Source organism: Sorex araneus, chromosome X, assembly GCF_027595985.1.
Source record: "Sorex araneus isolate mSorAra2 chromosome X, mSorAra2.pri, whole genome shotgun sequence".
In the NCBI taxonomy this organism is placed as follows: Eukaryota; Metazoa; Chordata; class Mammalia; order Eulipotyphla; family Soricidae; genus Sorex; species Sorex araneus.
In genome coordinates, this window is record NC_073313.1 from 317,114,416 (window position 1) to 317,130,927 (window position 16,512).

Genomic DNA, 16,512 nt, shown 5'->3' on the forward strand with positions numbered 1-16,512 from the left:
AAATAAATAAAAAGTCCAAAGGAGCTCAGCACCAGAAAAACTCCCAAACAAAATGTTTGATATCTCTCTCTCTCTCTCACACTCACACACACACACACACATACACACACACACACACGCTATACACAACTCCATGACAGCACCTGTATGTCTGACCTTACACACATGTGTACCCCCCATTCATGAGGACCACACACAGCATACACATACCACCCCAAGAAAGAAATCACCTATACACCACTGTCGGGTCATCCCACCACTGGGTTCTACCCAATCTCTCCTGGAACTCAAAAAGGACAAAAACTCATTTCCTTTTTTAGTTCTACTTGCTCCTAAGGCCAAGTTCAAGGTCACAGTATGTCCTCTGGCACGCACCCCCCTTTAATTCCATTTGCAAACGTGACAGTCTCTGATGTGCATGGAAGACAGAAAATGCCTAGATGGAAATGCAGACTGAGCCCAGCTCCCTTCTTTCTGGACACAGCTATGGGCTTTCATAAGCCAGGAGAGGGCAAAGCTTGACAAGCCTGAGGTTCAGAGGACCTCCAGACCCCTCTCAGGAGGAAGGACACCAAGTGAGAAACTCATGTTTGATTTTCTATTAGCCATTTTAAGAATTTCCCTTATGCTACAAAAGTATACGGTGACTAAGTTCAGAGTCTCAGGCCCTTGAGGGAGACAGTTGGCGACTGTGACCACAGGTAGACAGCTGAGTGGTGACCCCCGTCAGATAAGGCAGTGGACTCTGGAGGCTTCTACGCAGTCTCTGCAGTCTGACTGAGCCTCCGGGCATCAAGAGCATGTTCCAGATGTGTAACGCCAGGACAACTGTGTCTCCTCCACCATGGAAAGGAAACCACATCTCTTCCTCTTTCCAAATCTCTTCCTTGTGGTCATCGTACCCACGCTGAATCTCTATGAAAGCAGCTTCCTCAACATTTGGAGCCCTCAAAAAGTGGAATTCCCAAAATCATGAAAAAAACAAACCTTGCAGCGAAACGCTCCAATGACCCCTCAAAAACATGTCCCCATGGTCAGGCATACGGAGACTGTTCCTTTTACTGACATATGGAGCCAGTTATTCTCAACGGGGGTCCCAAGGCAACCCAAGATATCCAAACTTCTCTTGACTTGTGGCTTCCTCCTCTTGACGGAGGAGCTGCAGCCTGTGGGCAGCAGGACTGCATCAGAGAGCCTGGAACTGCACCACAGGACACAGGGAGAGCAGTAAGAAAAGCTGCAGTGGGGCCACTGGGTAAGCACAGGTAAAGTGTGGGCTTGCGCTAGGACCCAAAGTCCCACTAGGAAGTCTTTTCTGCTCAGCTTGCAGTTGGAGGACAATGAAAGAACAAGGAAGGCAAGGCAGGGAAGAAAGTTCCTCTTCAGGTCTCTACAGAAAGACTCAGGTGAACCGAGGTTTGGAGGAAAGGCAAAAACCAATGAAGATTTAACCAGCACGGACGAGGGTCACCGGTGTTCTGCTCTTTGCAGATTTCAAACAGCACAGAGGACCCTGGAGCCCATCAACAAGGCAGCCTGAGCTCCAAGTTTCTTTCTGTGATGCCGGCGTTTCATCAGCCTCTCTCCTCCCCTTCCTCTCCTTTCCCAAGTGGAAGGATTGCAAGGACAGACAGCACAGCAGCATTCCCCAGGGGTGGCTGGGGTTCCGGAACCCGAGTCTAATGTCCCGCAACCCTTGGGGATGCAGCATCCTGCCTTCTCGGCAACACTCACAGAGCAATCCCTGCACAGTGGCCAGACACCAGAGGCCACGCAGACCCCTGCAGAGGCCCCGCAGCAGCTGTGCTCAGTAGAAACGCTTGCGGCTCTGGTCCTGCCACTTGTTGTAGAGAATGATGCAAATGACAATGGCAAATACAGAGAACACCAGCGAGAAAAAGACGATGAGGAAGAGAGCCAGCCCACCCAGGGGAGGCATAGGGGCTGTCACTGGGGAAACAAAAGAAAAGCAAATCAGAACCAGGGTGCTCAGTTGGGACCAACCAATCAGCTTTTAATCCCCTAGTTTCTGGCACCAACTTCCAGGAGCAGGAGCTTAGAATCTCCCTTTTCAGGTACCGCCATTTATAAACTCAGTCAGTGGGGTTTTAACCACAGGGCTTCAGGGATCCAGAGAGATAGTACAGCAGGTAGGGCATTTGCCTTGCACACAGCTGACCCAGGTTCGATCCCTGGCACTCCACGTGGTCCTCCATACCCATTAGGAGTGATCTCTGAGCACAGAGCCAGCAGTAAGCCCTGAGCACTGTCAGGTGTGGCTGCCACTCAACCAACCAACCGACCGACCGACCACAGGGCCTCGGCCTGCCATGGAAACAGTCCATGGACACAGTGATTGCCGCCTGCTGCATGGATGCCATGGCAGTCAGTATGTAACAAGTGCTGATGTGCACATACTCTGCCATAACTGAGAGATGAGGGGAAAAGAGGCCTGTGTTTCATATTCTTTACAGGAATAGCACAGGAAGAGCCCTGAAAGCTAGGGATCCAGTTACTCAGACCTCCCCGCCCCCAACCCCTCTCCCTCACCCACAGGCTCCCCCATGCTCACGATCATGAGGTAGCTTCAAATTGTCTACTGAGGGCAAGAACACATCTCGATGCAGCTTCTCTTCTTCTGGGGTTCTCTCCACCGTCAGCTCAAACAACTTGAGGGAAATGATGTCATGATTATCTAGACAATGGAAGAATAAAGATTACTCAAGTAACCTCAAAAACAAGTACCTTCCAGTATCCTGGTTCAAGCTTCTGATTCCAGCTAATAGTAACCTTGAACAAAACAATTAAGGTCCAAAGGAATGAGAGCTCGGGGCTCAGCACCTGCTTCGCAAGTATATGGGCACAAATTTAGACACCCGTGCACTGAGCACAAAGCAGGCAGCTCTGTGGCCTGAATACCCTGGCACTACACACCACTTCCCACCACACCACAGTTGGGATGTGTGGGCACCAGAACAGGGGTGGGACACACCAAAGGAGCACCACCACAAAAGCCACCTCAGAGTCCCCAGCTAGGAAATGTGACCCCTGGCGGGCACCATGATCAGAAAATGTGGGCCTCAACTGAGAGAGGGGCCCAGGAAGACACCTGTGCAAGCATCACAGTGACGGGAGTGCAAAAGCCTCAGTTGAGTGCGCAAGCAGCCTCGCCATGTCCCACCTCAGCTAAAGGAGCGTTACCACAGCCAGGCATGTGCAACCCCCATCAACAAGAGTAAAGGGAGACAAGGGAGGACGTTAAAAAATAAGCATAAGTGAGCAGATATTGAAAACAAGAGAGGAAAAAATAAAGGAGGGCTGGTGGGCTAACACCAAGGGCTACACTTGCATGTGGAATCCTCGTTCAGACTTTAGGCCAGCATGGCCACCTGAGCACTCCCGGAAGCCTGTGGCTCCCAAGCACCAAATGGGGAGGAGCTCTTGGTACTGCCAGGTATGGCCCCCAAACAGAGTAAGGGAGGAAAAGTTTCATCTATTTTTGGTCTTTCTAACTATTGGTTTATCATTATCTTACATTATAAAGAGTGTGGCTTAACATCTCTATGCATGTGGGATTCATTACACCCAAAGTTCCGATACCACCCTACCCTCTCTCCTCTCTAGTAATCACCAGTCTTCTGAGGGATGACAGTGGAATTTCCTTGCTCCTCCCCCAGGGATCTTAAGGTTTTCTGAGGCACTCCCACAACAGTGCAATGAGGCACACCCAATTCCATCAAGCACTAATAATCCTATATTGCTTTTCTCTTTCCTTTATGTCATTTGCATGGTTTATTTAGCAACGTCCTTTTTGTATAGACACAGGAAGACAATTGATGCTATGCTATGTAATATGGGAGTTAATTGACTGGGCATCCATATTTACTTGACTTAAGCCTCAGTTGCCCTTAATTCCTAGCACTCCCGACGAGGGACTGGATGGACCCAGGGCAAGCTGTGAGCTACTCTGGCAACAAAATGGGCCAGGCCAAGTGCCATAATATTTAACTGTAAGTTAAAAGCACGGTCATGGACAAACTCTGTCATGACCCAAATAGAAGGAACTGAATAAGGACCCTGTTGGAGTTAGGAAAGACTAAACTAGCCTGAGGACTGTGGTCTGGAATATATAGTGAGATGTCCCCAGGAAGAGCCAAACTTTAAGCTTAATATATCTCTTACTGTGTTCACACAAAATGACATTGCCAAAAATATTATAAGAAGTAATTTTACTATGACTTTAAATGGGTTACTAGCTAAGGAAAGAAGAAAGCAATACACCTGGATGGAATCCGGACTTTGAACAGAATCTCCTAGTAAACTGGAGTGCTGAACCCTCAGATGTGAATTTGTCCTTGAGTTAATCCCCTGTAGGAGAGGCTTTGCTTCTCTTTGTTGTTATGATAATGTTCAACCCCACCTTTGCTGTAAGGGGCAAGTGAGGACGAGACTGAGGAGATGTTGAAAACATTGAGAACTGAAGACGTTGGGAACGAGAAACCTGGGACTAGACGCTGAGACTAGACACTGAGGACTAGACGCTGAGGACAAGAAGGTCAACAACGAGACATTGAAGACAAGGAGAACTGAGGCTTTGGAGACTTTGGGACTAGGAGAACCAGACGACGATGATGATTGGATGTAGAGGGCTATGAGACTATGTGGAGACGAGGAAGACGATATAAGGAAGCAGAGGACTCTGAGGTGCGTCAGACTAGGATAATAGAACTCTGATACCCGGGGCTACAACCAAAACGATGACTCCAACTACTGCACTGACTACTGCACCGTAAGGGAGAGATCAGACTACGTCGAGGAGGAGAGAGAAATAAACCGACTACCAACCAGCCTGGGGCTCTGTTCCTGTTTGCCTCCCCACCCCCAGCCCCAGTCCTTTGCCATCGTCTGGCCTGGGGAGGTGGCTCTCAGCCATAGAACGTTAAGTCCTGCCTGCACAGGCTCTGTAGGAGAGGGCCCTTCTTTCTTTTATTTGAAACTTACAATCTTCACTGAGTCTAGAAGCTAGTTTTGTTGTTTTGGGGCCACACCTGGTGGTGCTCAGGACTGACTCCAGGCTCTACACTCAGAGAACATATGCAGGACAGGGGATTGAAACCGGCGTCAACTGCACGCAAGACAAGCATCCCATCTGCTTTACCGTCTCTCCAGCCCCTCTATACCAGTTTGTTTGCCATCATTCATATTCCACAAGGGTAAAACTACCCCATCATTGTATTTCAATTACTTGCTTATTTTACTTAGCAAAATCATCTCAAGTTCTATGCATTCTACTTGATATAATTTGCATTAGAGATTTTTTTTTTTGGGGGGGTCAAACTTGGCAACACGCAAGGCATTCTCCTGGCTCTGTGCTCAGGGATCTGAGTGGGGCTTAAGGGACCGTATGGGTGTTGGGGATTGAACCCGGGTCCAATGCATACAAGGCAACCGCCCTACCCACTGTGCAGTACTCCGGTTTTCTTATTCACTGTCACTGTCACCCCGTTGCTCATTGATTTGTTTAAGCGGGCACCAGTAACATCTCTCATTGACTTATTGTTACTGTTTTTGGCAAACAACATTATTCTTTGGCCATTTTTACCAGTTAGGAAAAAGCCCCCACTGAAAATCAGGACATCAGGAGGTGCTGGCCTGTGAGAGCTGAAAGCTCAAAGGAAAATGCACAAGACAAGGGAGCTTTTCCAACCTGAGTGACAGACAGAGCACCAGCCAGCGTCTCCTGCCCCCATGCTGTCACGTGCTGCTGCCACGGTGCTGCCTGCCCCACGGCACTGTCAGTGCCCAAGGAAACACTTCAGGTGACAGAAAGCAGTCCCAAGACCAGAGTCAGGGGAGGATACTAAAGAGGACAGCAGAGGACTTTCTGGGATTTTTTTGTTTTTTGTTTATTTTTTGGCTACACGTGGTTGTAGCTCAGGGCTTACTCCTAACTTTGCAATCAGGGATGGCTCCTGGCAGTGCTCAGGAGATCATACGTAGTGACTAGGATCCAGCCTGGGCCGGCTGCAGGTAAGGACAGTGCCTTATCTACTGGACTATCTCTCCAGTTCTTTTTTGTATTTTTGTTTGTTTTTTTGTGTTGGGGGTTCACACCCAGCAGTGGCTCTGCACTTAGGGATTACTCCTAGCAGTGCTCAGGGGACCATATGAAATGCCCAGGATTGAACTCAAGTTGGCCACGTTCAAGGCAAACGCCCTCCCTGCTGTACTACTGCTCTGGCCAACCGTATTTTATTATTTATTTATTTATTTATTTGCTTTTTTGGGTCACACCTGGCGATGCACAGGGGTTACTCCTGGCTCTGCACTCAGGAATTACCCCTGGCGGTGCTCAGGGGACCATATGGGATGCTGGGAATCGAACCCGGGTTGGCCGAGTGCAAGGCAAATGCCCTACCCGCTGTGCTATTGCTCCAGCCCCCCTATTTTATTTTTTTTAACTTAAAATTTTTTTTTTAATTGCTGGAATTGCAGCCAGCAGTGCTGGTGATTGGAGTGGGGGGCACTTTGGGTGAAGTGTGGCCTGGCACAGGCCAACAGTGCTCAGGGACCACCAGAGTTGTGCCTAGAAGTGGCAGAGGGTACAGAGGGGGTGTGGTGCTAAAAATCAAAGTCAAGGCCTTAAATGTCCTAGAAATGTGCTCTGCCACTTGCCACTATCTCCTGGGCACCAAAGAAGAAATCTTTGTATCTTGCCTATAGTGGTGTTTGCAAGGGTATGAATATATATCAAAATTCATCAGGAGTTAAGAGATTGTACAAGGGATAAGGCACCTATCTTGCACATGGCTGACCCAGGTTCAATCCCTGGAACTCCACATGGTCCCATGAGTCTCACCAGGAGTGATCCTTGAGTAAAGAGCCAGGAGTAAGCCCTGAGCACTACTGGGTGTGGTCCAACAACAAAAGGAAAAAACAAAAATAAACCCTTTGGATTATATACTTGTATTGTATAAAAAAGTATTTTTAATAGTTTGATTTTTAAAATAAGTTGATCATTTTAAATAAATTTAAAAAAGAGAAGATCTCATTTTAGAAATCCAGATTTGGGGGCAGGACAGAGTGACAGTACAGCTTGCCTTGCATGTGGTTCACCCAGGTTTGACCCTTGCATTTCAATATGTCCCCAAAGGACTGCCAGGAGTAATTCCTGAGTGCAGAGCAGGAGTGACACCCCTGAGCTTTTTTTTTTTTTCCCCCCCCGCTTTTTGGGTCACACCCAGCGATGCTCAGGGGTTACTCCTGGCTTTGCACTCAGGAATTACTCCTGGCACACCCCTGAGCTTTGCTGGGTGTGGCCTAAAAATAAAAAGGAGGCTGGCACCATAGCAAAGCAGGGAGGGCATTTGCCTTGCATGCGGCTGACCCGGGTTCGATTCCCAGCATCCCATATGGTCCCCGGAGCACCGCCAGGAATAATTCCTGAGTGCAGAGCCAGGAGGAACCCCTGAGCATCGCCGGGTTGACCCAAAAATCCAAAAAAAAAAAAAAAAAATTAGAAATCCAGAATTTGGGAGATAGTGCGAAGAGTTAAGCCAATGCTCTCTGTCTGAGGAGGAAGCTCAAGTTTGAGCCCCAGCACTATACCGTCTCCCGTGCACTACTGGAAGCAACCCCCAAGTGCAGATATCGGAGTAGCCCCTGAACACCAGGTGAGGTCCTAGGCTCCAAAATAATAACAAATAAAATAAAAATCCAGACTTCCATCTTCTCTTATAAAACTAAGATAAATTCTCACTACACCTATACTTTTGACAACAACAGCTGGAACTAAGTAGCCGCTGCCAATTTCAGACAAGCCATTTCCTTTGAGTGACCAGCATTTGTCACTACTGGCCAAGTAAACAGAAGCAAAGATAACAAATCGAACTACAACAAATTAAGAAGCTTCTGCACTGCAAAAGAAATGACGACCAGAAAAAATGATGACCCCACAGACTGGGAGGAAATATTTACCCACTATTCATCTGCCAGGGGGAATAGCCAAGATATATAAAGCACTTGTAAAACTTAACAAAAATCAACCCCATCAAAAAAGAGGGAGAAGAGATGAACAGAAACTTCCTCAAAGAAGATATCCAGATGGCCAGCAGAAATACAAAAAAATTCACTTATCATGAGGGAAATGCAAATCAAAGCAACAATGAGATATCACCACATGCCAGGACATCAAGGCACTCATCGAAAAGAAAAAAATAAAAAACCTATTACACAGCACAATCCAAAGCATTGGGGTGGATGTGGGGAAAAATGCTGGTGGGAATACTTACTAGCTTGAGCTTTTGGGAAAGCAATATGGACACTTCTTAAACGTTCAGAGTTAAGCTTCAGTATGACTAGCAATAATACTTGGAGTCTACTACTAGGGTCTAAAGGCTCTGCAGAAAAGGCATTTGCCCTTCTATGATCCATCCACATTTACATCACTATTCACAATAGCCAAAATCTGGAAATTGTCCACATGTCCTATAACAGATGACTAGATAAAAAACTATGATACAAAACAGAATACTACTCAGCTGTAAGAAAGGACAAAATCATGTCACTTGCTGTTGTGGATATGATCTGGAGATCCATCCATGACATCAGTCAGAAGGTGAGGGACAGATATAGAACAATCTCTCACATGTGGATTATAAAGGAACATAGCTCTGCCTTTACATGCAGCTGGCTCAGATTTGCTCCCCAGAACTTCATATGGTTCACTAAGCACCTCTAGGACTAATCCTTGAGCACAGGGCCAAGAGTAAACCCTGAGCATTGCCAGATATGACCACCCCCCAAAAAAAAGGGAACAAAAGCAAAAAACAAACAAACAAAATAAACCCACTGAAGAAAAGAAACAGAGTATACCAAAGGCAACAGAATCTGGGCCAGAGGAATAATACAGCCAGTGATGTGCTTGTCTTGCATGCACCCAACCAAGTTCAATTCCCAGCACCATATAATATCTACCCACCAGGAGTGCCTTAAAACTCCAAGAAGGTTAGGAGTTTTGGAGTAACCTGTTAGATAGGAGAGAGGATAAAGAGTAGGATTGAGAATCAAGAACTGAAATGGCAAGAAAACAGAAGTGACTTTTAAGAGACTAGTGCTAAGGGGACAGAGATACAGGGCCAAGAGCAGCCTGGTAAAGAGCAGAGAGCAGAAAACAGAAGAATCTGTACAATGCAGAGGTTGAGCAGGGTCTGGGAGATTCCTCAAAGGGCTGGGCACACAGGAGCCCCAGGTTCAATCCCCAGCTCTGCCCCCAGCACTACATGGTCCCCCATGCACTATCTGGAGGGGCACCTGAGCACTGGGCCAGAAGGTGCCCCCACTGCAATAACACTGGGAGGGCCCTTCCTCACAACAAAACGCCACAGCACACTGGGCGCTGGACAGAGTCTGTGGGTACAAGCCTTTTAATGCCTCACGTGCAGCCAACCTGAGTTCAATCCCTTGCACCCTATATGGTCCCTTGAGCCCTGCCAGCAGTGACCCCTGAGCCACAGGGTATAGTCTCAAAAGGAAATTCAGGAGTGTCCGGGAAAAGCTGGTAGGAGAAGGGGAAATAAGTGCATTAGAGAGGAAGAGGTGGCTTGTAGAAAGAGGCCCCAGAAAGAAGAAAGTACAGAGCTCAGAACACAACTGGAATAGCCATGGAGGAAGCCGCAAACACTGTTCCCGCTAGCTCCCTGTGAGGAATACAGGTCTGGCATAGCCCCGGCCAGGCAGGGGGGGATCTGGAAGGAAGAATGCAGAGCGGTAAGCACTCTCAGGACACTTGCTTCCTATGCTCTGCTCCTCTGCTGCTTCCCTGAGAAGCTTCACCCAGGCCTGGCTATGGCCTGTGTGTCTCAGCAAAGAAAGGGTGCACGTGGCAGTACCCGAGAGATCCCCAGTGATGGAGGAGGCACCAAAGTAGTAGCCCCGGGGCAGGCGAACCCCTGGCATCTCAATGCAGTCCCTCCACTCATGCTTGCCATCAATGTCCATCATTATCTAGAATGAAAAGAAGAAATAGATCAGGGCCGGGCCATGGGAGCAGAAACAAGAACAACCTAGACAACCAAACGCATCGGGAACCTGAACTCACCGTCAAATGTCTCTTGACATAGCGGATCACAAGGAAGGTGTCATAGTGGAGATTCCTGACAATGGCTGTACAGCCCCCCAACTCTGTAGGCCGCCCATCCCGCTCATGGTCATAGCTGAGGGAGCCATTGTTCACCATGGCTGAGATGTAGGGGAACACCCTCTGGGAAGCAGGGAAGGAAAAGCAGAGGCAGTAAGGCAGTGCTCTCAGAAGGCCGGGAGAAAAGCCACAGGCATCTGCACAGACAAGCTGCCGCCCTCATAGCAGGCCCACAGCAGCCCCCGCCGCCCCCCTCGCACGCTCACTCACAGACGGGGCCCAGGAGGCAGCTCATCTCTGTACTTGCCTTCGGGAGCCATCCTGCCTAACTACCTGGGCGCGCCTGAAATGGCCTCCCTAGGACTCTGCTGAAGGCCGTGTAAGCCACCAGAGATCATCACTTGGCAGCAGAGACTGCCAGAGAGGGTGGGTTTCTTTTGGGTCCACATGCAGATCTCCCAAACTGCTATGAACCTCTTGGGGAAAAAGGCCTTTGTTACGTTCCCTCTCCCTGGAAGCTTTTCACTTAGCTCCTTTTCTTCCCCCACACAACCCCTAGCCCTCAGGTTAAGTGTTAGACACCCTGGTATTCTGAAATACCTCTTTATGGGGGGGATCTTTCCATCAAGAAAACTGCCTTTCACAATCCCACTGGCACACGAAGCAGGTCTCAGAGTGAGCAGCAGGCCTGTGCTGTAGGACGGTGTTCTCAGCTGACCAGCCCCCTCAAAGACCTTCTAGCTTGCTCAGGAGACCCATCCACAGAGCAACCCCCTAGAACACCCAGGGCAAGGTGTCCCACTGAAAGAGTCTCACACCCTGCGCCCCCCCGCCCATATTCTTCAGAGGCCCTCTCGTTGGAGAGGATGTGCTAACCATTCCAGACCAAACCCAGTGCAAAGGCAGTGCTGAGAGGCAGCGGAGGGAAGACAAACATGCCCCTTCGATGTGAGCTGCTCACTGGCCCCCACAGTCAGCATGCAAGGTGAAGATGCAGTCGCGATTAGAGGCCAGGGACTCTGGAGACAACAGCCAAATGGTTTCCAAACAGTAGCAAAGGTTTGATGGACACAGGGAATGCGGGAGGGCCAAGGTGGAGAAGCTGGCCATGAGTACCTGCACTCCTGGAGAATACCGTCTCTTCTGGGCCTGAGAGGGTCCAGCAGGGTATTACGAAAACAAGAGAGGGCACAGAAGACAGGAGACGAAGTCAGAAAGAAATAGCCGTGAAGGAGCTAGGACCCAGCTATGACAGGTGGACACGCCAATCTAAATTCCCAAAATAGAATTTAGGGTCCACAGAGGGCATTCAGCAAATGCTTGGCCTCCCTCCCCCGCCAAAATTACAGGCCTGACTCGACGTACAGACTCATGGACATTTTCTAGGCAGGGAACCTGTTACCATTTCAGAGTTTCCCAAGGGGTCATGAGGTTAACCGATTTAACCCTGGGAGGGTCCTGACGCTTTCAGGAGCTCTCACAGTGCTCCAATGCCCAAGCAGGACCCACAGTGTCTCAGAGTCAAAAGTTCTGGCAACCAGTTAGTCTGTCCCCAAACAGAAAGTATTTCTGTAGCAAGGGGAGACAAAAAAGGGCTAATTATTCCAAATTCAGAACATCCTTTCCTGCTCAGGAACTCAGGGCACAGCACCTGCCCAGAAGACTAAACCCCATCACCTGAGAGACGCCGATGTTCACTCGCATTCAAAGGAATCATTCACCGAGTACACAAAAGGATTTCCAAACAAGCGCAGGCATTTGGACCTACAACTTGCGAGAAAAGGGAAAGCTCCAATGGATTAAGAAAAACCCTAAGGGGGCGGGAGTGATAGCACAGCGGGTAGGTTGTTTACCTTGCACGCGGCCGACCTGGGTTCGATCCCCAGCATCCCATATGGTCCCCTGAGCACTAAGGGTAATTCCTGAGTGCAGAGCCAGGAATAACCCCTGAGCATCTCCGGGTGTGACCCAAAAAGGAAAAAAAAAAAAGAAAAGAAAAACCCTAAGGCTGAAGGCTGGTTCACTCTAGAAATCTATAACTCTTATAAGCTACTAGCAATGAGGCACAGCTGAGCTCAGCCCTGCACTGTGGAAGGGCCGGCCTCCAGGGTGCAGAGCCCCAAGCATCCTTCCTCTGGTCTGGGGGAGTCCTGCTCAGCCAGCCACTGTCCCACGAGCAGGAGGCTCGGTGGGGAAGAACTCAGACAGGAACATGTGTTCATGAAGCAGGCATCAGAGGGGAAGAGACAAACAGGCACTCGAATAAATTTATTTCAGAGAGTGACGAATGCTGTGGTGAAAACAAAAGGGGTGCTGTGACAGAGGAAGATGAGGGATCATCTTGCTGAGAAGACAGACCCCGAGCATTGGAGTCAGGACACCACAAGATCTGAGCTACAGACAGCACAAGACCGCCATGCTCCAGGTACCAGAAGAGACAGGTGTCTGAAACACTGACAGGGCGGAGGAGGTGGGGCCCTCGCACTCAGGGCCCACTGGTCACGTCCGGCCAGGGTGGGAGGGGGCCTCCCTAGTGCTACCCAGCACAATGAGGCATCTGTCTACTTAAACATATAAAATGAATCAACTGTTGATTAAATTGCCAAGGAACGACATCTACAGCTATCACCTAGATCAAGACACATTGTCATCATTGGGCCAGAGCGATAGTGCAGCAGGTAGGGGTTTGCCTTGCACAAGGCCGACCCGGGTTCGATTCCCAGCATCCCATATGGTCCCCTGAGCACTGCCAGGAGTAATTCCTGAGTACAAAGCCAGGAGTGACTCCTGTGCATTGCCAAGTGTGACCCCCCCAAAAAAAAAGCAAAAAAAGAAGAAAAAACTAGGGTATGTATAAACAATGAAGTACTACTCAGCCTTAAAAAATTAAATCATGCAATTTGCTGATACATGGATGGACCTGGAGAGTATCACGCTGAATGAAAGGGACAGACTAAATGATCTCTCTCATATGCAGGGTATAAAGAAATGTAATTGGGAAGTAACAAATAACCAAAGGCAATAGAACTAAAAATCAGGAAAACTGGTCCTCAGTAGGAAACTTGCCACTGGGAAAAGGGGTGGGAGGTGGGGAGAAAAGGGGCAGGGGAGTAAGTCAAGGAAGAAAACACTGACAATGGTGCAGGGAAGTAAGTGGTCATCCTGGAGGAAGACAGGGTACTGAGAGGAGGTAAAGTGATGTGCACGATTATACCCTATAAGCCATAGTATTATAAGACACACTGCTACAAAGGAAAGACGAAAACAAGCCTGTCCCACGGAGGGCAGGAGGGAAATTAGAGACACTGGTGGAGGGAAGTGGACACTGATGAAAGGACTGGGGTTGGAACACTGTACACCTGAGCTCAGTCATGAATAACCTTATAACTTTTTAATTCACGATGATTCAATGAAACAATACAAATTTAAAACAATAAAAACATAACAAAACCCAAAAATGTCTTTAGGTGTTCTGATGGTCTCCAAGTGTGCTTCTTTATTGGTCCCCGCACTGGTGATGGCAAGCTGAAGCGGCAACTCTCCAGCAGGCTGTAGGACAGTGGTCCTCATCCTTGCCCACCGGTGCAGGGCTCTCCAGAGAGCAGCACCCAATCACTATCTCCTCCATTGACTCTGAGCTGCAGGGGGCGTCTCCCAGGAGAGCTTCTGGGGATTTTTTGTTTGTTTGGGGGCCACACCTGGCATTGCTCAGGGCTTATTCCTAGATCAGTGCTCATGGCTTACTCCTGGCAGTGCTCAGGGGACCATATGGGATACTGTGAATTGAACTCGGATCAGCTGCGTGCAAGGCAAGTGCCAGTCCAGAAGCTTTTACTGGCACATTCCTTTGGGTCCCTCTGTGAGAGCTGCACTCGGTAGGTCCAGTTGGGGGCAGGGGTTACTTTTTAATAAGCCTACAATGGCTGTTATGGGCAGCCACATTTAAAAACATTGCCCAGGGCTGGAGCCATAGTGCAGCAGGTAGGCCACCTGCGTCTAACATGGCCAACTTGGGTGCTTCTATTCCCAGCACCATACATGGTCCCCAGTGCCCTGCCAGGAGAGATCCCTGAGTACTACTAGGTGTGGCCCCCAAACAAACAAACAAACAAACAATTAGAATTAAAATAAAAACACTGCACTAGACACAAAGGGAACAGGAAATCTCAGAAATCTGTCTGCTTCAGCAACCCAGGAGTTGGGCTTCAACTTTTCACCTCCCACTAGCAGTAAGTCTTTAAGTGCCATCTCACCGTCTACACCCAGTCAGGACTTCTTTAAGTGGGTCTTTGGTAGCCACTAATTTCTCGCAGCTGCGAATTTTCCTTTCTTGGAAAGCAGCCACAGTTAGCTAACCCCAAAGGCTAAAGACGCCCAACGCCAGCAAGGTGCCAGCTTCATTCCTGACTGGGGAGTGACCGGAGAATGAGGAACTCAAGCCTGCCATCCAAATGACTGCTTTCTGGAGGTCGAAGAAATGGCTGCAAATTTTTGGGCTACAAGGTCACTGAAAATCATGACCAGGAATGGAGGGACGCTGACACTGGGGGTGGGTTTGGAGTCAGACGGTGGAACTCTGTTATTAACAGCTTTGTAAATCATAATGCCTAAAAAACCATGACCTGGGTTTGATGCCCAGCATGAAGGGGGGCAAGAGAAAATACCCTGTTCCTGGTCACTGTATTTTCAATCTGTCATTCTTATGTGTCTGTTTTGTTTTGGGGTCACACCCGGTGGTGCTCAGGTTTAACTCCTGGCTCTACACTCAGGAATCACTCCCCGCTGTACTCAGGGGACCATATGGGTAGTGGACAAGGGTCAGCTTCATACAAAGCAAATGCCCTACTCTCTAGGGCCCACCTTCAACCTATATTGATTGAAAAGACCCATCTGGGCAGGAGGTTGGTTCAGTGGTCGAGCACTAGCCATGTAAATCATGGGCACCATTTCAGCACTCATACCTGAAACATACATCAAGCTATATTTCAATATTACTTAAAAACCAAACTCCAGGTCCAAAGCACACAGACTGTGAACCGTCAAACAGGAAAAAGGGCACAAGCACCTCTGAAGTGCGGGAGACTGGACTCTGTGGCCTCTGTTACAGCTGCATAACCTGGGGAGGATGACAGCATCTCTTTAAGATTTTATTTCTTCACTGCAAGCAGGCAGAATAAGGTACACTACTTATGGGTTAATTATGAAGATGAAATAAGAAATGCCAAACATCTAGTCCAGTGTCTGGCATTCAGGAAGAAGTAACTAAATGTTTACTCCATCAATGACTAAATTAAGGAGGTCTCTAGACAGAGGGTTCACAGTGCTCAGCCAGAAGCATGAAACCAAACACTCGTTTAGAGCATTAAAACCCAGACAACTGGTAGTCACAGGCCAGTAAAAAATTACCAAAAGTATTTGAGAGATTAACAGGTTTGTCTTGAGTTGGGGACATAGCTCACAGGGCTAGAGGGTATGCAGAGGGTTTCATCCCCAGACAATGTGGTCCCCCAAGCCCTGTTGCGGGAGGCCCCAAGACAAAACAAAAACATAAAAAAAATCTGACTTTTCTGTTTTGTTTTTTCACCTACTAATTAGATATTGAAATACAAAGTGACAGAACAACCACCTGAAGAAAGCATTATTTTTATTTTTTTTATTTTTTTTATTTATTTATTTTTTTGCTTTTTGGGTCACACCCAGCGATGCTCAGGGGTTACTCCTGGTTTTGCACTCAGGAATTACTCCTGGCAGTGCTTGGGGGACCATATGGGATGCTGGGGATCGAACCCGGGTCGGCCGCGTGCAAGGCAAATGCCCTACCCGCTGTGCTATCGCTCCGGCCCCAAGCATTATTTTTAAAAGAACATTAAAAAATGAATTAAATAATGATGTTATTATGAAACATTTAGCATTCACAAAGTCCCGTCACTGCTCCTGTTCTTAGACCAGTGACAGTGACCCGCCGGCAGGAATGCCTGCACAGCGTTTGGGAGAGACCCTTTGCGAGCAGTGCTCCTTTCTAAAGCACAGCACAACCGAGTCAGGTGGAACCTCAGCAGGAAAAAAAGGAGCAGAAGAGGATGGGGAGAGACAGAACCACAGCAGTGGCCCAGGGGCTAGCACCATGTCCCCTGGGAGTATCACTTAGCATCAGGAAGAGGAACAGTGAGCAATTACTGAGCACCGGCTCAGTGTAGACACTGTGTTCAGCCACATGCACAGAAGGGTTTGTTTCATTCCCCAGCCCCAAGTAGTATTAGTATTCCTGTATCTTCAGTAAGTAAACTTGCTCAAGTCAGCCCAGTTATTAAGGGGTGAAACTAAGGGCCAGGGATGTGGCCCAGTGGTAGGATGCGTGCCCTGAGTATGGAGGG

At 48.5% G+C, this 16,512-nt stretch overlaps 1 protein-coding gene across 4 annotated transcripts in view; it reads right to left on the bottom strand.

Annotated features, from left to right (window-relative positions):
* Positions 1-584: 584 nt before the first annotated feature.
* The window catches only part of LMAN2L (lectin, mannose binding 2 like), a 31,609-nt gene continuing 15,681 nt past the window's right edge, over positions 585-16,512 (bottom strand). For 2 of the 4 annotated variants that reach the window (XM_004609225.2, XM_055122094.1), the window contains 5 exons: positions 11,255-11,287; positions 10,100-10,261; positions 9,891-10,005; positions 2,573-2,695; positions 585-1,950 (listed from right to left, as the gene is read on the bottom strand). In XM_004609225.2, coding sequence (XP_004609282.1) covers positions 1,808-1,950; positions 2,573-2,695; positions 9,891-10,005; positions 10,100-10,261; positions 11,255-11,287 — 576 coding nt within the window. In that variant the 3' untranslated portion in view covers positions 585-1,807. The remainder of the gene's footprint in view (positions 1,951-2,572; positions 2,696-9,890; positions 10,006-10,099; positions 10,262-11,254; positions 11,288-16,512) is intronic. The other 2 variants (XM_004609226.2, XM_055122093.1) reach the window with 2 other exon arrangements.